This window comes from Oryza sativa, chromosome 4, assembly GCF_034140825.1.
Source record: "Oryza sativa Japonica Group chromosome 4, ASM3414082v1".
NCBI lineage: Eukaryota > Viridiplantae > Streptophyta > Magnoliopsida > Poales > Poaceae > Oryza > Oryza sativa.
Genome location: NC_089038.1, coordinates 1,808,769 through 1,832,389, shown reverse-complemented (window position 1 = coordinate 1,832,389; position 23,621 = coordinate 1,808,769). Strand labels below are relative to the sequence as shown.

Sequence of the window (23,621 nt, the reverse complement as noted above, 5' to 3'; positions counted from 1 at the left end):
CACCCACAACGCCGCTCCCGGATCGATCCTCTCCCCTCGCGCTCGCGGCGCTCTCCTCGCGCTTCTCCCTCCTCCGCCTGCACCCCCGTCGATCCCCTCGCGTTTCACCGCCCCCATCGTCTCTCGCCTCGCCGGTATCCTCCATCACAAGAGGGCTCAGGACGACCCCAGCGGCGCATGAGGGTGAGGGCACACGACGACCCGTGCCACCGGAAGCCAATCTCCTCTGCGCCACCCCATTATGCGAGTCGTTTGCCTCCTCCACCCCGCCCCTGATCTTCGCCGCCTTTTTTCCCGCCTCGCAGGTATCCTCCGACACAAGAGGGCTGAGGGTGAGCACGCGGCGCATGGCGTGCTGAGGGTGAGTGCAGCTGACGACGGCACATGACGAGCCCATCCGGCTGCACGGTATCTATCCCCAAACCCTAAAATTTTCCCATCTCTTTCTTCAAATCCATCTAGAAATTTTCAGATCGGGGAATTTGTCTTTGCCTGTGATGTCTGTACAATAACATGTTGTATACATGCTGGGATGCCTCAATGTATGGTTGCTGATGATGGAATCAGAAAATGGTAAGTTCTTCAGTATTTTCAAATGCGAAAGCTGTTTTAGAATTTGAGAATGTTGGCTCATGATGACAACAACTCTGTACATGGACATTCTGCAGGTATAGAAGCTTTTCTTGATGGAAGCATTTTAAGACTTGTACTACACCAGACGTGCCCCCTTGAGAAACAAAGTTAGTATTCTTCTATCAAGTTTTTTTTAGATTGTAGCAAATAGAGATTTTGTTAATTTTTAATCAACTGTGAAGGTAAACTGTTTTCCATAATTCAGGTAGTGTTTTTTTGGGAATGCCATCAGGGGCACGGATCTGAGTGTAGTCAAAATCCTTCAAATTTTCAAATCCATTTGGTATAAAAGTTACCATTTTCTGAATTTCATGCAAGGACTGACTTTTGAAAATTTTACTCTATATTATTGTTCTATAATTTGTTTATAAAACTAATGTAGTAATGCTATAGGAATGATGGGACCCTAGGAGTTAGTGGTATATATCAGCGACACACTTGCATGGCCAGGGGAATCGCAACTCAGGTGCTCACCGAGGATCAACTGTTCAGGATCCAGGATTTTTAGCATTTGTTTTTATTGAACGCTGGAATTACATTTCTCCTCGTGCCATCTAAAGGTAACTTCAAAGCTAAATGGCTGGCCATGTATAATCTTAGGAATCTTTGTTTTTCGTTAGTGACTGCTTTGAACTATTTTAGAATAGATAATGGTGAAGGCTGTTGCTGTGGTACTTACTCAAGTGTACCATTCTATACTGATTAATCAATGTAGTACCTCAAATGGTTCATTTAGTAAGTATATATGAATCCTAATTTTCCTTATGATATCAACTGTCTGCAGATATTTGGCTGCAGTTCGATGAGTATGTCGAAAAAGGCAAAAAGCGCATCCATTGAATGATCCATGGTGCAAATACTTGTGGATCATATAAAATCATTTCAAATTGTCATAGATATTTAGATATGTTGTACCGAAGAACTCTGATAACTCATAGTGCTCTACTTCATGCTTATCTTACAAATTTATATTCTGAACCATCTATATAGTACCAGCTCTTTATCTGTAAAATTTGAGACCATCGCAAAGTTAAATTGAAGTTTGATGATGATTAATATATTTTATGATGCTATTCTTGCCTTTTCTGCAACAATATTAAGGTGGTGGTGGCACAGAGAAGAATATATAAATATTTTATTTCAAGAAGACTGTAGCTAGATGATTGCTAGAAGAATTGTTTTCTGAATAATAGTGTAAAACTATTTTTTTTCACATGCATGCATTTATCACATTCTTTTTTTTCAATTATTGTTATAACTAATTCTATCAGTATTAGTTAAGAATAAAATATTAATACACTACGTGCCTCACTTGCATGATCAGATTTGCAGAGTGACTTCACCAAATATGAATATATTGATTTGTTCATATATGTACACATATGAAGAATCTATTTCAGTCTATGTAACTGCCCTTATGTTGTCAAAATATCTAGCGTAATTATCCAACTGATCTGTTCCTGTATGTTGACAAATAAGATCTAAGGCTCGTATCATCATTTTCTGTGATCATGGTTTTTCTATTAGTTAGACATATAAGAAGTCATCTCGGCATATTAAATTATCCAAATTATTAGCTGGTTGTATTTTTAAATTTGTAAGCCTTGTTGATTTTTTCCAAATTAATTAATAGCAGGTTGCTTCTTTGATTTGTAATCCAGGTTAGTTCTTTATTTAGAAAGAGTTAAACATCTATTACAAGAGTATGTTGACGAATATGCTAAAAAAAGCAGTTTTCATTCTACAGGTTTTAGTCCTTTTGATATCCTTCTGCTAAGGAAAATGGCAAGCAAAGCATGTTGTGACGACAAACAAGTGAACTCGTGGCAAAAATTTCTTGATGGAATTTAACATTGATTAGAACAATTTGTATGCAAATTATGCGGCACAAATCAGCACCCAACTAGTTATTTAAAGCGACAATTCACTGTAAGGCACTTGAAAAGTGTCTCAATAGTATTAAAAAATTGTCTCTAGTATTTTTATTGTAGTGATGATGAGAGATAGAGTAGCCCAACGCCTTTCCACTCCAGATATGCTGCAGGTTTGCATATTCAATGCTGGGATGTCTGCTCGTCAAATTTTTTTCTAAGAATTAGAACATTACCAACTAAATATGGATGCATAGCAATTCTCCTTTTTTTTTAACTAAATGGTATAGCTATTATGATTGTAGGATAATAATTACATTAATCATTGCTTTTTTTCTTTTTACACGTTCATTCTAATTCTTAGAAAAAATGGATATATATTAATTGGTACTAATCCTTTTCTGTTAGTGCGTTAAAATACCGGTATAAATAGCTATATCTATCTCGTTTTGTGAGTATGAGACCGATTCACATGTACATGTCTTGCTAGCCCATTGTGATATCAATGGTGCTTCTTCTGTTTCATAATGTAACTCATTCTAGCATTGTCCGTATTCATATAGATGTTAATGAATCCATACATTCATATATGTTTAGATTCATTAACATCTATATAAATATGGACAATGCTAAAATGATTTATATTATGAAACGGAGGAAGTATCACCATAGAAACACTCTGACATGTGCATGGAACTCTAGACATTACCGCACATGAAAAAAGTATGTAACCTATCGTAACATGCCAATATTTATTTCTATGTTGTGATGGTGCACTACATTTGGCGTGCATTTTGACTGAATATGACAAGAGAAATGATTTAAGCTCAACAAATTATTTTTTCTACGTGCCGAAGTGGCTCACATAAAGTACCCGTGATATCGCGATGCGATGAGTAAATATATAAATGTGCGATTTGTTCTCACATGCACAAAACCATATTTGAACCTGGACCTGTTCATATGAACGTTTTAAAGCCAAAAGAGAAAAATAGCATCAATAAAATTACATTTTTTATGATTACAAAGTTGACAATGATCCAATTTTTATAGAAACATAACTAGATGACCACTATTGAATAAGAACTGGCAAACGTGGCAATTTAATTTCCAAGTAAACCATTTAATTTCTCTAAGAAAGTGTACAGTAACTCATTTGTACTGGTGTGTTACACAAAACATACTTTTTGACCGAAGATGACAAGAGAATAATTTAAGCTCAATAAATTACTTTTGAGGTGCACGCTATGTATACTTTCTTAGATAAATTTTACCATGGGGAACAAACGACGATCATACTTCCTGGAGGAAGTTTGGTCGATCGGAAATCAAAGCCATGCTGGGTGACCGAACCCTGGACCAGAATCAGAGGATACAATTTCGGAACAAAATTTTAGAAATTTCGGTAATTGCACCCTCCACCAACAAGCACATATCTCATCTAATTTTTTTGTTTTTTTATGAATTTGCTCAAAATTTATTTAAATTCATTCATATTTAGTAAAATTGTCATATAATTTCATAATGAAAAGTACCGACCACCGAAATTCTGTAATTTTGTTGGAAAACAAAAGTGTAAACCCTGCTGGACCTGATGGCTTTACAAGCAGTGCTGGGAGCTGACCAAAGAGCATCTGATGGCAACGATCAACCAGCTGCTCTTTCGCCTGGACAGCATCAGTCGTCTCCATAAGCTTAACTGAGCTTTAATTTGTAACTGGCGCTTCACCTTGAGCCAAGGATGACAGCACGAATCATAGTGCTTTCATCAAAAGTCGGTGCAATATTTTGGACAACTTGATGGTGGTCCGGGCGACAATCTGCCCGGAAATTAATTGCACGGTGCAAATTAAGAGGGCGAGTGTCTTCTTCAAGCTCGGTCTCGCTCAGGCGTCCGATTTCGTGTCATGGGAAGGTTTCAATTTGCAGCAAGATCCCTAATGCTGCGCGCAGGAAACACACAGTGCTGGGTGTACAAGCTATCCTCGAATACCTGCGCCTATTAGATACACCCTCCGTCCCAAGAAAAAGATAATTTCTAGATATCAATCTCAACAAATGCTTATACAGGTTTATCTCTAAAAGTTGATTTTTAGGGACGGAAGAAGTAAGTTATTGGAGATTGTACAATTTTTCTTCTTCTTGATGTATACACTGGCCTTTTGCATATTCTTAGAAAAAGCTCCATCCAAATTAAGCTACAGAACGTGAAACATACCAACTACCAGTAACTAGTATGACTGGCAACCGGCACATAACTTTCTTGCCATTCACACAGTAATGACATTAAAAAAAAGAGGAGATTTGGAGGAAGAGACATCCCTCCAAACCAAACATTAAATCCAGGACCTTGGGTTGAAACCACACACCCCTTGTCATTGCTCTGCTAAGTCCATCTCATAATTAATGACAATAAATAGCAAAGCTATCTACTTGATTGTGAGTGCAATATTAGGATCCAAAACTGTTTTGGGCACATACTCTATCTATCAGGAAGCTGGAACCAATTAAGCAGATGTTTGCAACAAGTCAAATCAAATGTCAGCAGCTTGTGGTCTCCAACAACTACGAGTGAATCAATTGTGATCTCGGGTTGCCAAGAATTACTGCAGCACTCCAGAATCCAGATTAATTTTCGACCAGCAACTTGAAATAAAAGAAGTAATTAGATGGAGTATCAGGCCAATCCAGATAAAACTCTTCACAAAGCCCCTCATTTATTCATTATTATTTCACTCATATCTTTATACAATACGAGGTATCACAGAGTATACAATACAAGATATCACAGAGTATATGGAAAACACAAATTACAGACAAACATAAATGTCTTGGCGAGGCCAACAAATTCAACTTTGAGGGGGCCAAAATAGGATGAGGCAAGCTCCACAGAACCTCTCAATGACTTGTAGTCGGAGGCTTCATCAGACATCTGAATAATAATTGTTGGATAAAACAGGTCGAACTGCAATGGGGATCTTGACATAGTGAGCGCCGCCATCATGCCAAGCTAGGCTACCAAACAGGTAGTTACCTTGAACCTTGTGTGTCGTGGTGAATGTGACCTTGAAGCTCTGCTTATTCATGCCAGCGCTGAATTTTAGAATGGATGGCTCTACTAATATCTGCATGCCCGGAGGAGATTGCACAACAGCCTTGTAAATTGCATCAGCTTGGCCTACATTTGTCACTGTTCTTAGCACAGTTGTTGGTTCCTTTAGATTTAGGATCGCAATTGATGGAATGTTCAGATTTCTGGATTCTGATTCACAGCTTGAGTTGCCAGCTAAAAAACAATCATGGAATGGGATATAGTCTTTTGGATCAACATCATATGCTAGGCCAGGATCAACAGCTCTGTTTAGATCAATGAAGCCGCCACCATAGTCAAATGGATCTACTGGCTTTTGAGGTAACCCATCAGCCAATATTGGTAAGCCAAATCGATCATTACTTGCTGCGCGATGTTGAAGTTAAGGAAAACAAATCAGTGCCACATATATATGCTAGAAAAAGCATTTCGTTGTTTTGGAAATTTACAAATAGTATCACCTGTAGTCACTATTGCTGATTTGATGATAGCAGGAGACCAATCTGGATGCAATGCTTTGAGTAATGCAGCTACACCTGACACATGTGGGCATGCCATTGAAGTTCCTGACTTGAACGTGTATGGATCTTTGACAGCTGCCAAGATATTAGATCTAGGTGCCGCAACATCAGGCTATAGAAATGTAAGAGTATAGGTCAGATATGGATACGTCCAACAAGGCACAAATAATTGTAGAAAATAGCGACATGTAATTCTCTGGTTTGTATCTTTTCAATATTTTATATTTGCGAATCAGCGCACTAATTTCGATTCACCTGTAATCTCCCTTTTAAGTTCATTACTTTCCGTGTTCAGTGGTCAGTACAAACTATAATAGTGTTCCCTACGACTTCTCTTTCTATTTTGCCAAAATGTTAATTTAGTCCTAGGGTAATGTTTATAAAACCTCTATTGCTAGTCCATCATCTATTTATGCAATAAACCCTCAAAATTGTTATAGACCAAATATTAGTTACAATAATAATTAGGAAAGAGAAATTATCTATGTCCACATTATTGCTACTGGGTTCCTGGCAGAGGATCAAACTCAGATGTACCTTGAGGAACTTTTGAAAAAGTGGACTGGGTCCTCTGGAGGAGAATGTTGAGATTTTTGGAGCAAGCACTCCATTCCCTAACCATGTAAGATCAGGGGTCACCTTAACTACCAGTTCAGTGTTTTGAACGAGAGCGTAATACAAGCCCGTTGCAACATCGAAGTCCACTAGAACACATGGCATGCTGCCACAGATTTCGAAGGCATCTAGCATATCAAAAGCATATGTGGCAAGAATGATCCCCTTTGCACCAGCCTCCTTGGCATATTTCACAACCTTAGAGGTGTAGAAGATTGGTGATATTGTCGTCATAGGTGCAGGATTGTAGCAGAAGACAATCTTCCCAGAAGCAAGCGTGGCATTAATTAATCGTGACGGAAGTGTCATCAAAGCATCTGCATGCACGAACATACAAACATTTGATGAAACATTAATGTATTATATTCAACTAGGAAAGTCCGAACAGTATAGTATACTTTGACAAGCTTGAAAAGCAGCATGGCATGATGGATCATTAATATATAACCATACCTGGAGTTATAAATCCCATACCAGTTGTTGTTATATTTTGGCTCATAGAATAACGGATTGACCCTGGGGTCAATGTTAACAAGATTTCAGTGTCATAATCCATCAATTAATGCCTCTTTACATGCATGCATACACCAAAGAACTTAACATGAAAAGAACAACTGCTAGGAGGAGGAACTTAACATACCACAAGGTTACTGGTGCTATTGGCAAGTGGGGAAAGTACGGTCTATTGTGGCCGACGCTACTGACATGACCTAGGGGGATGCATTTGTAACAGTCCTAGGAGCAGAGCCATCATTTCCCGCCGAGAAGACAACTGTTATATATCCCATGGTTCACAGCGTGGAGGCTAGTATAATATTCAAAGCTGGGCCCTCCAAGAGAAAGATCAATCGCTTGCAACACGGCTGCCTCGTTGCAACTCCTTCCTGGCCCCCAGCAAGCCTTGTAAATAGCAAGTCGCGCGTGAGGCGCAACGCCCCTGGCATAACCGGTAGCGAGACCGTGAAAGCTAACATTCGGCACCAGGGCACCAGCCGCGGTGGACGCTACGTGTGTCCCATGACCGTTAGTATCCCTGGCCGACCTGTACTCACCCTCAAGATCCTTTGGCTTCAGATGCCCGTCATACCATCGAGCTCCAATTATCTTCCTGTTGCACAGGTTAGATTTGAATTCTTGCCCAGCTTGACATGTGCCTTTCCACTTGGAAGGCACAGGACCAAGCCCATCATCGCTAAAGCTTGCAGACTCTGACCAGATACCTGATAGAGAAGAGGACAATTCCAGGAATCATCTCTCATCTTCCTTCATTAGTGTTATTCTATTTATGACAAATTTAACCCATCCCCACATGTGTATATCAACTATGAGTACAATTTAGAAATAACTGAAACTCAAAATTAAGAATAAGAAATTTTGGAATAACAGTACATATAGAACCCGATATGAGATTAATTAAAATTCAAAAAAAATAAATTTCGAAATTAAAAAAGGGAAAAACAGAGTTTCCTACGTAGGAACGTAATTTAGAAATAGCTGAAATTCAGAATAAAAAACAAAGAATATTGAAAAAACAGTCAATCTATAACAGTACAGGATATCAATTAAAATTTGAAATAAAAGTAAAATAAATTCCAAAATTATAGAAACAAAACAGAGTTAAAGTATAATTACAATTTATAAATAACAAAAATCAGAATAAAAGAAAATAAAAAAAAATACTGAAAGAGCAGTTTGTCTAGAACATAACGATGACAAATGACAATAAAGAGACAGAGGGCATCGAGGGAGCCATAAAGAAGTAGGGTGGTAGTGGTTGATGGGATATCTGAAATCTCTAAAAAAACTCCAGTGACGATTAGATTCGATTATTAGAATCCTAATGATGATTAAGAGAAGAGGCAGTGGGCAAGCCGTGAAGGAGTAGTGTCGTAGTGGTTGACAGGATTTCTAGAAAGTTAAAGAAAAAGAAACCAACAATGATCTGGTACGATTTTTAAATTTGAGTGACAATAAAGAGGGGGTTCGGTGCGCAGACCGCAAAGAATTACAGTGGCAGCATTTTCAAAGACAGAATCAGATGATATAATGAAGTCTGATTTTCAAAGGTTGCAAGGAGAATGAAAAGAAGTCATAATAGACCAGGCAAGCAAATAAAAGGCGGCATAGTAAGTGGTGGTGACTGATGAGACTTTTAAAAACTATAAAATTAGAAACCCGATGATGATTAGGTTCGATTTTTTTTAAAAAAATCCTAGGACAACAAAATAAGATGACTATTTAACAAATTAAAGAAAACCATTTGTAAAAAAATTAGATAATTTCGTACGGGTGCTAGCTACACAATTATGTGGGCCAGCCAAAAAGGAACATGATACTCGTATTTTAATGACTGAACATTTTTACACACATTTTTCAATATGGAATGATTAAACAAATTTATTACTAACTAAAATAACTGCAAAAATTGATGTAATAAAAATATTACTGCAAACAAATTGAGAGTAATGCAAAAGATTTACAGGAGTGAAAAATATACTATACTCCTACTATTATCGAGCCCTGACTTTGCTCAGTAATTACGGGAGTAAAAATTTTACTCCATGCAAAGATAGACATGATTTTTTTACTATAGTAACTTTTTTACTCAGTAATTTTTTTTACTTATGGTGGGAACCGATATCGAAGGCCACGTGGAGACCAGAAGAAGGAAGTACTTTGGCACGTCAGTGAGGAAAAACCAAAAAAACCGGAAATGTGGTGCTCTGTGAGGTAGCCGGTAATTTTTTAACTCGAGATAGGAGAGGGGTGGGAACAAAACAGAGGAACTGTGGCGCTATGTAGCGCCACCGTGTGTGTGTATGTGTGTGTGTGTGTGTATATATATATATATATATATATATATATATATATATATATATATATATATATATATATATATATATATATATATATATATAGAGAGAGAGAGAGAGAGAGAGAGAGAGAGAGAGAGAGAGAGAGAGAGAGAGAGAGAGAGAGAGAATTAATTGACTGTTGGTTGATCATTGCAAAACGGGGAGCTAGAGGAGTACCTACCTTTTTCGATGCATTCTGTTGAGAAACCACAGAGGATGTTTCCATAGGAAGCAGGGTTTGCTAGGAGGAGGATGGCCGTGGCTGCCATTGGAGGCATCCGGGGAAGTATGGTTGCAATTCCAGATATGGCTTGTATGTTGTCGTAGTGATCTGAGACAATTTGTTAAGCCACCAGTAACTGTGATATTTGTAGTTGTTTTTTTTCCCTTGGATAGTACGTGCTACGTACATGCAGAGTTAAGTGCATTTTTTCCACAAAAGCCGCCAAATAATTGCACATCTCAATTATTCACTTTTAAACAAGACTGAAGCGTACACATGTGCATCGATCTAAACGGTCGTTTTCTATAATTTCTTGAGATCTCATATAGTACAACTAGTCAAGAGTGATGGTCTGCAGGAAGATTCCATCTGACGTACTCCTTCCGTCCAAAAAGACTCAATTTTTAGGTTTCCGTGTCCAATGTTTGACCGTCCGTCTTATATGAAATTTTTTTATGATTAGTATTTTCATTATTGTTATATGATAAAACATGAATAATACTTTATGTATGACTTTTTTTTTAAATTTTTTTTATAATTTTTGAAAATAAGACGGATGGTCAAACGTTAGACACGGAAACCCATGAATTGAATTTTTTTTGACGGAGGGTGCTTAACTTATTCCTTCCTTATGCTTACGTGCTAAGTTACTCACCCTGTTTCAAAATATAACAATTTTTAACGTTGGGAATTTATCCCAAAATTATATAATAGCTTCTTGCCAACATTAATCACAGTCCTTAACTATTTATTTTTCCCATCTACTTTCATTTCCCTACCAGTCACAATATATTCCTATTTAATTCTACCTACATTCCTAATAACTATATCCAACTCTAAAACTTTTTATATTTTGGGACGAATGTAGTACCTTATATATGCCTTTTCTAGCCCTGATGTGCGTTTATAATTACTGATATGCTCGTTGAACATGAGTTGATTGTTGTTTCCTTGGACATGAGTGTTTGTTTCAAAAAACACAATTCTTAAGGTAAAAACAATTTCATATCTAAAAAAATCGAAGGGGTGGAATTATTTGACAAAATTTGAAAACCAAAATATTAATATTAATATTAATTGAATTTGTCAAAAAATTAAAGGGTAATTTCAACCCTCTCTCTCTCCCTCTATCTCTCCCTCCATGGAAAATCTCTTTTGGTTGAAGTTTGTTGAAAAAAATATAAATATTTATATATTCCAATTGGGACCTATATAAATATATATAATGAAACAAAGAAAATAAAGTAATGTGCATGATAAATTATGTACTACCTGAACTAGGTATTTGTCCATACGCTGAATGGCGCGTAAGATTAGCAATGGATCACATAAAAGTACGCAATTTGACAGGTTAAACGGTAGAATTATGTGTAGTCACATATGGCCAGAATTAATTGAATTTTACACCCTCTTGTACCTAGGTGTAAACGCAACTATGAAATTTCAAGGTAGAAAATAACCTCTTGACCATGACTTCTTGACTTGTACTACTGATTAAGAGTTCATAAAATTGCTACCTACCATCAGTAATTACTTCCTCCGCTTCATAATTCCGTTTTATAATGTAAGACTTTCTAGCATTGTCTATATTTATATAGATATTAACGAATCTAGAGATATATGTGTGTGTTTACACCCAAATTTGGTATCTAGGATTGAATTAGGGAAAATTGCCAAGATTTAGGAGATCTGCTGGTTTCCTCCACAGGGCCGGTCAAACCCGCGGCCTGAGGTCTGGTCTGACCGGTAGAGTCCAGACTCTGTTTTGTCGGGTGTCTGGTTCCTTACTCGGGAGGTTATATTTCGGGTTCTTTTGGTTTCTACCCCGAGTTGGACGTGTAGGAGGGCCTATAGAGGGCAAGACCAACCCCTATTTAAGGAACAAGGCCGGTTCAATTGTAACTATCAAATCACACAACGATCAATCAATCGAAACACTTTTTTCAAAATTTTGCCGAATCTTATGGCATTAAGTTGTTGAGTTTTTCTCCTTATAACGCTCAGGCTAATGGACAAGCCGACTCGAGTAATAAAACATTGTTGAAATTGGTCAAGAAGAAGATTGAAGAACACCCAAAGAATTCATTCCTTTTGAGTTGGTTTATGGACAAGAAGCCGTTTTACCGGTTAAGGTAAGTGTTGGCTCTCTTTGGTATATAAAGCAAGACGACTTGTCGGTTGAAGATTACAAGACCTCGATGGGAGACAATCTTGATGACGCGATTGATAAGCGTTTGAAGGCTTTGGAAGAAATAGAGAAAGAGAAGAAGAGAGTGGCTAAGGCCTGCAACAAAAGGGTGAAAGTAAAGTTGTTTCAAGTTCGAGACTTGGTGTGAAAGATAATTTTGCCTTTGGATTCTCGATCTAGGGAGTTTGATAAGTGGTCGCCTAGTTGGGAGGGTCCTTACCGAATGTGCGGGATTGTTTGAGAAAATGCATATTTTTTGGTGACACTTCAAGGAGAGCATTTTCAGAGAGCAATCAATGGGAATTACTTCCCGAGCATTTAGCAAGATGCTTAGAAGGTTCTATAGCCGGTAATTGGATTATCGTCCTAAGACAACATGTTCTATACTTTTAGATTCTAGATGTTTATCAAAAAGGCGGGGGCATGTGTTTACATCCAGATTTGGCACCTGGGATTGAATTAGGGAATATTGCCAAGATTTGGGAGATCTGCCGGTTTCCTCCATAGGACCGGTCCGACCGCCGTGTTTGGGCCAATCAGACCGCGGCCTTAGGGCCGGTCTGACCGGCCGCATGTGTCCGGTCTGACAGGCAAAGTCCGAGACAAACTCTGTTTCGTCGGGTCTTAGCATTTCTTATTCGGGAGGTTATGTTTCGGGTTCCTTTTGGTTTCTACCCCGAGTTCGGTGTGGAGGATGGCCTGTAGAGGGCAAGACCAACCCCTGTTTAAGGTACAAAGCCGGTTCAATTGTAATTATCAAATCACACAATGATCAAACAATCGAATCGCTTTTTTCAATATTGCTTTCTACTTTTCATATAGCTCTACTTTAGTTCGTCCATCTTTGTCGATTTGCGCCGTAAATCGTCCGCCTTCGTTGCGAGAGTGCGAAATCCTTCGTAGTTTTGTCCCGTAAACCTTCCATTTGCCCACGAGACGGGTAGTTATCCATTGTTCTATCTAAATTAGTTCCGCTAGCTGGTTTAATCTATCAAAACCCATCTTGGTCTAGCTTTTTGCTAGATTGGGGTTGTTGGCAACTCCATATCACTGCAAGACGTTTAGGTATTGCGACCGTGATTGTCTTCTTGCCAAAAAAGTTGCCAACAATGTATCTAGATTTATTAACATCGATATATATGAATGTGCGCGATGCTAGAAAGTCTTGCATTATGAAACGGAGGGAGTCGCTGGTGCGCGGTTAGATTTTGCTGTGTAAAACCAACGATCTATATTTGGCTGGAGAATTTTATATCATTGCATTTTATATTATGCCAATTATATTTCATATACAACAACATCGACCGATCAATTTTTTTTAAAAAAATATTGAACGATATGTTAGAATAAATGGGCTAGGCCCGATTTATTCCTAATAAATTTTATTGGCCCGCAATTAATGTTAAGGGATTAATAATACCTTAAAAATTTATATGAAAGGATCTCAATTTAAATAGGTTGCTATTGGAGAGCACTTGTTAACAGGTTGAAGTGGAGGTGGGACTGCCACGCGTGTGTGCCATGTCGGGCAAGCCGTGGCTGGCTGCTCTCTCTCTCTTATTATATTTTGCAACGGACGGGAATCGAATCGGATTATATACATGATTCAATCTCACCTTCTATCTCTACTTGACGGGACATCTGGACCATACACAGGTGCATGCGTAGATTTGGTTAATCTATCTGTCTGGCTTCCTCTTTCCATTAAACTCAATGATTTCTTCCTCTAGGACATAAACATAGTACAATTCATCGAATGTTGACTCCATGATCTAGCATCGCCTAGCTAGATGCATGCAACACAAATGCACAATTCATCAAAGTTTAATTCGATAATTCTAGTTCCTCTAACCTTTGCCATCCGTATATATAGCTACAGACCATGCTACTTTTGCTTCTGAGGTTTTGTCGATGGCGTGAGAGTTCGAGATGGCCACATCTCGAGTCGGGACGGAAATAAATTAGCTAGATGATGTTTATAAATATAGATTAGAAGCTTACGTGATGACATGCATACATATACGGTTAATGGTTATATGAGCTCTAGACGGGCTTTAAAATTGGATGGAGATTAGATCGCTTTAAAGATGTGATGTGCGATTTGGTTTAATTTATGACCAACGGTGAAGAATATCCCATCTATTTAATCATCAAAGGCCAGATTTTCCTAGTTATTGTTGGAACTTGTAAAAGTGATTAATTAGTATAGGTATAGATAGATAGATAGATAGATGCCGATAAGTTCAAATCTGTTATTATTTTCACTTTATGGACTTTAAATTTGAACATTTGAATGTTACTTGCCAAGCACATTGTGTAGATCTACTGGTGTTACAGATAATGTGGAATCCGTAATTCCCTATATCATTTATAAATTGACACATCGTAATTTTTGTATGCTGCAGGTTCTTTGTTAGACATGCCATATTTTGATGCTTCGATCGATGGGAGCAGTTCCTGCGAATTAATCTCGAGTCAAATGTTTTCCAGCATTTACTTTGTTCGCCATGCACTATAATTTTTCTTTGTTGACATTTTCTTTTGGCTTGTAATTTACTCATCTAGAAATCCAAATTTAAGTGAGCTAAGCTAGGCTGATCAATGTGCTGTCCAGAGCAAACAAGAAGCGCGTCATCTAGTCTAATATAATCCATATGGAGCTTGACACATCACAAACCTCCATGGAGATCCATCCAATTCCAAGCCACGGAACATGAAACACACCAACTAGTATGATCGGTATCCGGCGCATAATTTTCCTGTCGTCAATTCACACAGAGATGAGATTAAACAGCAAGATATCCTGTCAATTTGACTTTTTAAATCAACTTTTGTATATAAATTTTTGTAAAAAAACACACCGTTTAGTAGTTTGAAAAGCTTGCGTGCAGAAAACGAGAGAGGTGGGTTGGGAAGATGGAGTGCCAAACTCAGCCTAAATTCAGTGCATTATTACGATCCAAAAACTGTTCTAGACACATACTCTATTTGGAACAAATTAAGCAGATGTTTGCAACAAGTCAAACAATTGTCAGTGTGGACCCCCGTTTTTATAACAGGAATTAATCGTGTAAACAGTACCATTTCTCTGGATCAAGTAGTCTGGTACACACGAATTCATAGCTGAAATACCAAGTGCACATACACGAGTGTCTAGTACGAATTATTACATCATAAGCCCGCAGGCATAGTCTTAAATCATCGGACCGAACGGTTCGGAATACATCCCAAAAACAGAAGTAGATAAGGCAACGGAGTTAAGGCAACGGCACGCCATTGCCACAGGCAACGACCGTAACTAAGACCTACTGGGCGCTATCGTCTTCATCACCCTCCTGGTAATAGGCATAGGGATCCTCCGAAGCTTCATCTCCGGCCTCTGATTAAGTTTATATTTGCAAGGGTGAGAACCAACCGTACTCAGCAAGCCACCACAACAACAATGCATATGACAGGGGTATTCAAAAGATGGCTATGGTTCTTTTGCGCAAAGCAAGTTTTGTAATTCTTTTCACAAACCTAAGACCTAGCACAGACTGATCAAATTTTAGTACCAGTGTTCATATTAAACAATGACGGTTCTGTCCACCATCCATTGTGATCCCAAGGATAGCTTCCCGCCATTGAATCGTCATGGTTTTCTGAGGACGTCCACCTTCCCTCCTCTCAGGAAGTGGCTCCATCAGCATAGAAATCATCATGCAACATCCCATCCCACACAAGTTAAGAATTTAGAGTCTAGCCAAGTGTAATACATGTCCCGGTGCTCAATAACCGTGAGCACGGCTATTCGAATAGATTTGGTTTACTCACACTGCAGTGGATGTACACTTTACCCGCACTCCGTGACTGCCCAACATATGAGGCTCGTCCCAACACATGAGACGCGTCACGGCAAAGCTTTTCGATAACCTCGCATTGGCAGTACCCGCTCCATGAACTTTACATCCTCATGCACTCTAGGCGTACACGGTTTCTAGCAGTGAGAGGAGTTCTGGCGCACCCGGGAAGGAAAGACTCCCACGTGCATTAAATTATAATTATGTTTAAATTCTCTCATGGCAGTCCTACCGATGGCGACACCACTATAGACACCCGCCTCGCGGTTCTACCAATGGCTGCCCCACCATAGAGCCCCTGCCTCACACATCAAGAAACCACTATGCATGGATACTACCTCCGCTCAGCTATCTATTCCGCTAGGTCTATACCCATAGGAGAAGTGCGGTTGTACGGGGGTCGTTTCATGCTTAACTTCATGGCTCGGTCCTTAATTGACCAGGGACGGTACTAGCCTTTTCCGGATACCACCCAAATCCTCCGTCCGCCCCAGTCGAAAACAGTTGTTTAATTTTATTTCTCCTTTCACAAATCATGTCATCAACATCATGGCAATGTGGCGCTCATGTCTCCACATGCCGCATCTCAATTACCTTCCCAAAGGTAATTGCCCAAGCGTATAGCATTTGATAAATATGAGTATGCATAAATCTAGAGTAGCATTTCTAAGCATTTGTCATAGTTGACTAGGGACTTATACGTAAATCATGGTTACAAGGATTTAAGGGTAAACAATAATCAAGGCATGGCGTAATCACAAGTAGGATGTTCATCATTGCATGCAATTTTATTTGTAAACAAAATAATTTTGCAAATGGGATCAACATGTTCAAGGAATAGTAATGACTTGCCTTGCTCAAAGTCTTGCGGGTCTTGGCCTTCACTTGGATCCGCAACTCCCTCGGGCTCTATAGTTACGTGCGAAAATTGATTTGAATTCGGTTAGAATTCAAATAAAAGTCCAAATAAATCCAAATGAAAGTCGAATGCGAAAGTCGATTCCTTTATATTAACTTTACTATTCGCGAACTATGGCAAACCCAATTTCGATTTAAACTATTTTGCGGGTATAAATATTTTGTTGTCATAAGTTTTTAATTTAATCTACCGAGCATTATATCCATATAATAGGTTAGAAATTTCTATCGCGAGCTAAATATCGGACGAAATCCTAGAAATATTATACGATTTAATTTAGTCTATGACTAAATGATTAAATATAATACACGGCTAAAATCCCTAGTAATTAAATCCGAATTTCTACCGTGAATCGATTACTTATAGAGATTACCCAAAAATAATCTATAATAATATATAAGAATTCATCTATTTGTTTAGTTATTAATTACATCTAAATTACTACCGCGAATCGATTTCTTATAGAAATTACCAAGAATAATCCATAATTTATATTAAATTTTGCAATTCTACGACTATAATTAATCTATAATTAAATTCTAATTATTTTAAATTTTCTAAACTTCCCTAATCTCCCTCTAATTTCTATTTATTTTTTTCTTTTCTTTTTCTCTCCTCTTTTCTCTCTTTTCTTTTCTTTTTCCTTCTCTTTCTGTCTTTTCTTTTCTTTTTCCTTCTCTTTCTCTCTTTTCTTTTCTTTTTCCTTCTCTTTCTCTCCCTCCCGGTTTCTCTCCTTCTTTCTTTCTTCTTTCTCTCCCTCGGCTTCTCCCTTTATCTCTCTCTCTCTCGGCTCTCTCTCTACCCGGCGGCACGGCGACAAACAGGGGGGGGGGCAGCGGCTCGACGACGGCGGCGGCGACGACAGCGCACGGCGCGGCACACTGGGGCGGCGGCGCGGAGGCACGAAAGCGGCGGCACGACAGCACGAGGGCGGCGGCGCGGCGGCACGACGGCGGCGGTGCGTGGAGAAGGGGAGAGGGAGAGGAGGAGGGAATGGAGTGGGGTGGAGAAGGGGAAGGGGCCGGGGTTTTTATAGGGGAGAGTGGGGGAAAAAGGAGAGAAGGAGGGGGAGGGGTGAAACGACAGCGGCGCGGGGCGCGAGGCGGTGAGGAGACGGGTGCGCGGCGACGGAACGGGCGACGCGACGGCGCGCGGCTCGGGGTGGCGACGCAACGGGCGGGTGACGCGACGGGCGGTGACGGGGCGCGTGGGCGCACGGGGTGACGGGATGGCGGCACGGCGCGGCAGCGGCGAAGTGACGGCGTGCGGCAGCTCGGGGCACGAGGCGCGCGCGGCAGGGGAGATGGGACGGGCGCGCGGCGAGGCAGGGGCGCGGGGCGCGAGGCGACGACGCGACGGTGACGACGATGGCGCGCGGGGCTCAAGGCGGCGACGGCGACAGCGGTGGCGCGCGGCGCGGGGCGACGGCGCGTGGCAGCAGGCGGCGATGGCGCGTCGGCGCAGGCTCGGGGCGGCTAGGGGCAGAGGTGGGAGAGGAGGGGGAAGGCTAGGGGCCGCATCGAACACCTACGCATAATGAACAGTGTATTTTCTTATTTATCCCGATTTTAGTTTATTTCCTATATAAATTTGATTCTATAATTTCTAAATCTTGCATAAATGAAGTTTACTCAATATTTGTGTTATCTCAACTAATGAATTCACCCTAGACTAATATTACTCATATTTTATTTGTATAATTTATTTGAATTTTTAATTAGGGTTAATTCTTATTCCATCGCATTTAAATTTAATTGATACGAATATGATCGTGATAATATTTTATTTATTTCTATCCACACCTAATCTTTATTTTAAATTATATTTATTTTACCAATTTGCTTCTAGGGTTTATTCCTAATTAACTATTCTTTACTCACGATTAATGAACTTCGAAATCAAATCCAAATAAAATAGGCGAATAAGTTCGACATGATGCAATTAATTTAAAAGTTTTCGAAGGTCCGTATTTTTAGAGTGTTGCTCTTATTGGTCAAATTTTCAGGGTGTTACAGTCCGGCAGCTTGATCGATCTCCAACCACTATGAATGAATCAATTTTCACCGGTTGCAAGAATTACTTTGGCTACAACTCCAGAAAATGCAGCTTGCTCGATCAGCAACTTGAGAAAAAGAAAAGAAGCCCCCTGAATTCCATTATTTTTTCCAACACATTTCCTTACAATACAAGGTATAACAGACAGAGAATGATGATATCACAAATTAATTGCAAACAATCAAACAAAATCGTATAGTAAAACAGTAAAATAGTTTTGGGCGAAGCATGCCCCACAGAACCTCTGAATACTTGTAGTCATATGCGTCATCAGATATCTGCATAATTGTCATATTATTATACCAAACTTGCGGCCAAACAGACTCTCAAGTTACTAACTCGGCCCACTCTAGAGGGAGGAAGTGAAGAAGATCTTTCACTAAACCAACAAACATTCAAAAAGTTAATCTGTTTTTTTTTCACACGCTAAAAGGAAACAGTCCAGAAAAAGACGGCAGAGAATAGTTTGTGATGTCTCATAAAAGATAGAGTAGTACAGTTTAGCGCGGTAGATCTGTCCAAGAAACGAGCTCTTGCTCCATGGTATAGCAACGAGTTGCATCCTGATCAGTGGATATGCCAATACCTGCACGAAGCACAACACTCCTGGTCACAGATGTAGTGCTGGAATTGGATTGTACTGATGGCCCAATTCCATTGTTCCTTAGTAACTCCTGACGGCTTCTCTCAGTTATCATAGCTCTTAGGAGCTGCAGCCTTAACTCCACCTCTTTCATTTTAGGCCTTTCTTCTCCTCTGATTCGTAAACATATTTCTGCAAGCGATGCCATTTCGTTTATTTCACTTTCATTTGCTTCCTTAGCAATTTGGGGATCCACTATTTCCATGATTGTTCCATGTTGTAGTGTTTGAAGAAAGCAATGACCTAGGTTTTGGTTTTCACCGAAACAATTTACTATGATAGGCTTCTTCCTTGTTAGGATCTCAACAAGTATAACACCAAAGCTGTAAACATCACTTTTCTCAGTTAGTTGGCATGTATGGAAGTATTCAGGATCCAAATACCCAAATGTCCCTTGTACAATTGTCACCACACGAGTTTCGTCAATGGAGATGGATCTTGACGCGCCAAAGTCTGAAACCTTCGAAGTGTAATTGTCGTTTAAGAGTATATTGGCTGATTTCACATCTCTATGGAATATGGGTATTGATGCAGCAGAGTGGAGGTAAGAAAGAGCACTTGCAACCTCAAGTGAAATTCTGATAGAATCTTCCCACGTTAATGAGAATGTTGTACTCTGTTCACCATGAAGAAGATCATATAATGTACCATTGGAGATGAACTCATACACAAGTAAAGGTACCTTTGATACAAGGCAACAACCAAAAAGTTTTACCACATTCCGATGAACAATTTGAGACAAGATGGCAACCTCATTGATAAATTGATCAATTTCGTTCTGCTCCACAATTCTGGATTTCTTAATAGCAACCACGCGTTGATCTAACAAAATTCCCTTGTATACAGTGCCATGGCCTCCACAGCCAAGAATACGTGTTGAATGAAAGTTGTCTGTTGCCTTCTCTAGCTCTTCCAAGGAAAATATTTTTGGATCATGTGCTACATTTTCATCAGACGACATCAATTGTTCAAGTAGGAGGCCTTTGTTTTTTTGGAAGTATTCCCTTCTAATTTTTCTTTGCATATGTCTCCTCCACCTTCGAACAAATAAAATTAGACCTACTACAAGAAAAAGGACTCCAATACCACAGCTAAGTCCAATTAGAAGACCTGTAACACAGATGAATATACTTGGAGTTACATTTCACTACTTTTCATGGCAAACTTATTTTGTCAATAAAAGAGAGGTATCACATACCAGCTGGATGAAGGCCATGTCCATATATGCATACACGTTTAGCAGGATCAAAAATTGAACCACGAGGGCAATGTGAGCACCTGTAGCTCCCTAGGAAGTTCTGGCAATTTCCATTACAAAAGTTGGGTAGACTACACTCATCAATATCTGCAGAGTACATACGTAATCAAACGTGATCAGTTGAAGTAGATAGTATAACATGCTGGTTCTCTTAATTACTTTTTGTTTTTTCTACAAAATTTGTTTGCTTAGTTGATTTAGTATAAAAAACAGTTTTTTTTTGTCATAATGAACCTCTGCTATCTGTACAACCGAGGAGTGATGAAATAGTAAAGAGCCATTTTAGGGTATAAATTTGAAATTCATTTTAAAATTACAACATGGATATTGAAATTTTATTTAAAATTTAGAATTTACTGGTCTATATATTACATATAATTCAAATTTCTACACATTAATAAAATAAGAAAACAATGTTTCTTTCATAATTGGAATGCAATAACTGATATTAGTACGCTTCAAATGTTAATATATGTCATCTTACCACCTATGAGGCAAGAGTAAAACAATTTGGTGTACCTTAAAACAGTCAGATAGTAAATACGATAGCGATCAAGCTTATCAGAGACAGCATACCCTCACAGCCATCTTCGATATAGGCATTTCCTCCGTAGCCCAAAGAGCACTTGCAATGGTAGCCAGTAGATCTATGAACACACAAACTGTTGTTGCTCACGCAAGCGTACGATAGCTGATCAGTTCTCGCTGTGTGACATGTTTGATTGGCGACAGCCCATCTCCAAATGCCTTGGCTCCCAGAGAAGTCGAAGTCATGTAACTCGTTTGCCACCGTTGGCGTTGTGATGATATCTCCAAGGTTTGAGGGCTTGTTCACAAATAGGACACCATCGTCTAATGATATATTTATCACCTGATATTGCGCTGGCGGAATTCCGATAAGTGTTTTATTTGATGTACAGTTTAGGAGAAATCTTTTACTGCCAGAGCATGCGGATAGAAGAGCGAATGGGAAAGGAATGGACATAGAGCCACATGACCGTTTACACGGATTTTCTTTATTGGGATCATACTCTTCTGTTAAGAAATATTAACAATAAAAAGTGATGTTAGACATATGTATGATAGAAAATTGCAAAAGAATAGCTAAATAAGGTTAATAAGCAATTCAGACTTTCAATTAACCTGGCTGAAGAAAATATGATAAACAACTTGGTTCCAAAAGGTACAAGAAAGATTTCTTTTAGAACAAGTAAAACAAAAGGTTTTACAGTCGTACAAAATGGAACTATAGATGTCAATGAACAATTTTAGTATATATCAATTACATTAGAACATTTTTCATAAAAGAGAATTACATTAGAACGTTGTATATATATATATGGACGGTATGAAAGATACAGTAAAACTTAACTCCAGATCCCCAATATGTATATTATCTGGTTCCCCTGCTCATTTTTTTACATAGATGTGGCAAGAGACTTTCTGGTTTGCATTGTTGAATAGATATATTTTCATGATGCACTAATTTCCCTAAACTTTATATTATGTATTATATTATTATTTAATGGTACTTGATATAGGCCTTATTAGTCAAAATCCCTGCTCATCCAAGTGGATAGGCAGATTTTAGTTCAAAATATTCGCCTATACATACGAATGTATGGGGATTGAGGGCTTGAGGTCCACCCATGTAAAGGCGCACGTCGTAAATGGATATTTTGTTAGTATTGAAAGTCTATTTGATGCCACATACTGTTCTAAAGTTTGGAACTGAAGTATGTTTTCTTATTTGAAACAACATATACAATTGGTAATGTAATAAAAGAAACAAAAACACTACTACTAAAACTCCAAACTTTGAACATACATGGCATTTGAAATCGAGGACATATATATCAGGTGACAACGAGCTAAGTATCGAAAACTCGTAAAAATCATACCTAAAAGTTTTGTAAATACATGAAAAAATTACTAGAGATAGGTGTAGATATAAAATACATTCTTACCAAATCTCAACTTTCGGATGAATAGGAACAAGATACTATTCACCAGAAATTTGTTTTTTTTTACTCTCAAATAAAGTTGAGTTTGGACTTTAGATTTGGTAAGTGTATTTAATATTTATGTCTATCTCTTGTAATGTTTTCTTGAATTTAGAAAACATTTAAGTATGATTTTCACGAGTTTTCAAACACTCTTATCTTCACATGATATTTCCCCTGTTAAATATGTTCGTAAATAATGATCTGAAAAAAATTGAACTTCTCCTAAGTATATTTATTTGCTTTCTATCCACAAGACAGCAACCAACGATTTCAGAATCTAATCATTTCAAGTATGTATAAAACTTTGTCTATATATACCTTGGTTGCCGCCGTCAGATGCAGAAGAGTAACCTGATCCGGAGTACGTGGGGCAGCTACCAACGGCGACGGCCGCCGCATCGGGAGATGGTGGTGCTCCTGATGATGCTGCGCACACGGCGGTGGCGGCGGCGATGGCTAGGCACAGCAGCACAGGTCCCATGGTGGTCTGAGACTGTCGAGCAATCCTTTTTGCATATTCCCCTAAAAGCAATCTGACTGTCGAGATCTTCGATCAATTCCTTGCTGCCTTGCTTACTAGTACTACCGTATGTGGCATTGTGGCCATTCCATCTTCCAAGCCTAATAAATTAGTCCATCGTCAAAGTCTATTAGCAAGTCAACGAGTTTTGTCGACATAACGCAATTAAGCCCTTGTTTAGTTTCAAACTTTTTCTTCAAACTTTTAACTTTTCCATCACATCAGAACTTTCCTACACACAAACTTCCAACTTTTCCATCACATCGTTCCAATTTCAATCAAACTTTCAATTTTAACGTGAACTAAACGTGAACTAAACAGACCCTAAACGTATAGAATGGGGCGCTCGTCGTTGTCTCTCTTTGACTAGTTGTTTTATACATA

The 23,621-nt window shown here is 38.8% G+C and overlaps 2 protein-coding genes, 1 long non-coding RNA gene and 1 pseudogene across 3 annotated transcripts; 1 reads left to right on the top strand and 3 right to left on the bottom strand.

Moving 5' to 3' along the window:
- Positions 1 to 1,707, top strand: LOC107280779 (uncharacterized). Its single transcript, XR_001545477.3, has 5 exons — positions 1 to 183; positions 306 to 573; positions 669 to 740; positions 1,027 to 1,193; positions 1,418 to 1,707. It is a non-coding gene; the product is annotated as an uncharacterized lncRNA (long non-coding RNA).
- Positions 1,708 to 5,196: 3,489 nt separating this feature from the next.
- LOC107277333 (subtilisin-like protease SBT3.8) lies at positions 5,197 to 9,919 on the bottom strand. The gene is made up of 4 exons (XM_015780659.3): positions 9,768 to 9,919; positions 6,654 to 7,048; positions 6,057 to 6,228; positions 5,197 to 5,961 (listed from the first exon to the last, which is right to left on the bottom strand). Exons 1-4 carry the CDS (start codon positions 9,862 to 9,864, stop codon positions 5,429 to 5,431), a joined length of 1,197 nt encoding a protein of 398 aa, XP_015636145.1. The 5' UTR covers positions 9,865 to 9,919; the 3' UTR covers positions 5,197 to 5,428.
- LOC136356023 (subtilisin-like protease SBT3.3) lies at positions 7,388 to 7,979 on the bottom strand (annotated as a pseudogene).
- Positions 9,920 to 18,885: 8,966 nt separating the features above from the next.
- Positions 18,886 to 23,307, bottom strand: LOC4334989 (putative wall-associated receptor kinase-like 16). The gene is made up of 4 exons (XM_015780654.3): positions 23,036 to 23,307; positions 21,288 to 21,746; positions 20,652 to 20,798; positions 18,886 to 20,563 (listed from the first exon to the last, which is right to left on the bottom strand). The coding sequence occupies exons 1-4, from the start codon at positions 23,196 to 23,198 to the stop codon at positions 19,311 to 19,313; spliced, it is 2,022 nt and encodes a 673-aa protein (XP_015636140.1). The 5' UTR covers positions 23,199 to 23,307; the 3' UTR covers positions 18,886 to 19,310.
- Between the last annotated feature and the right edge of the window lie 314 nt (positions 23,308 to 23,621).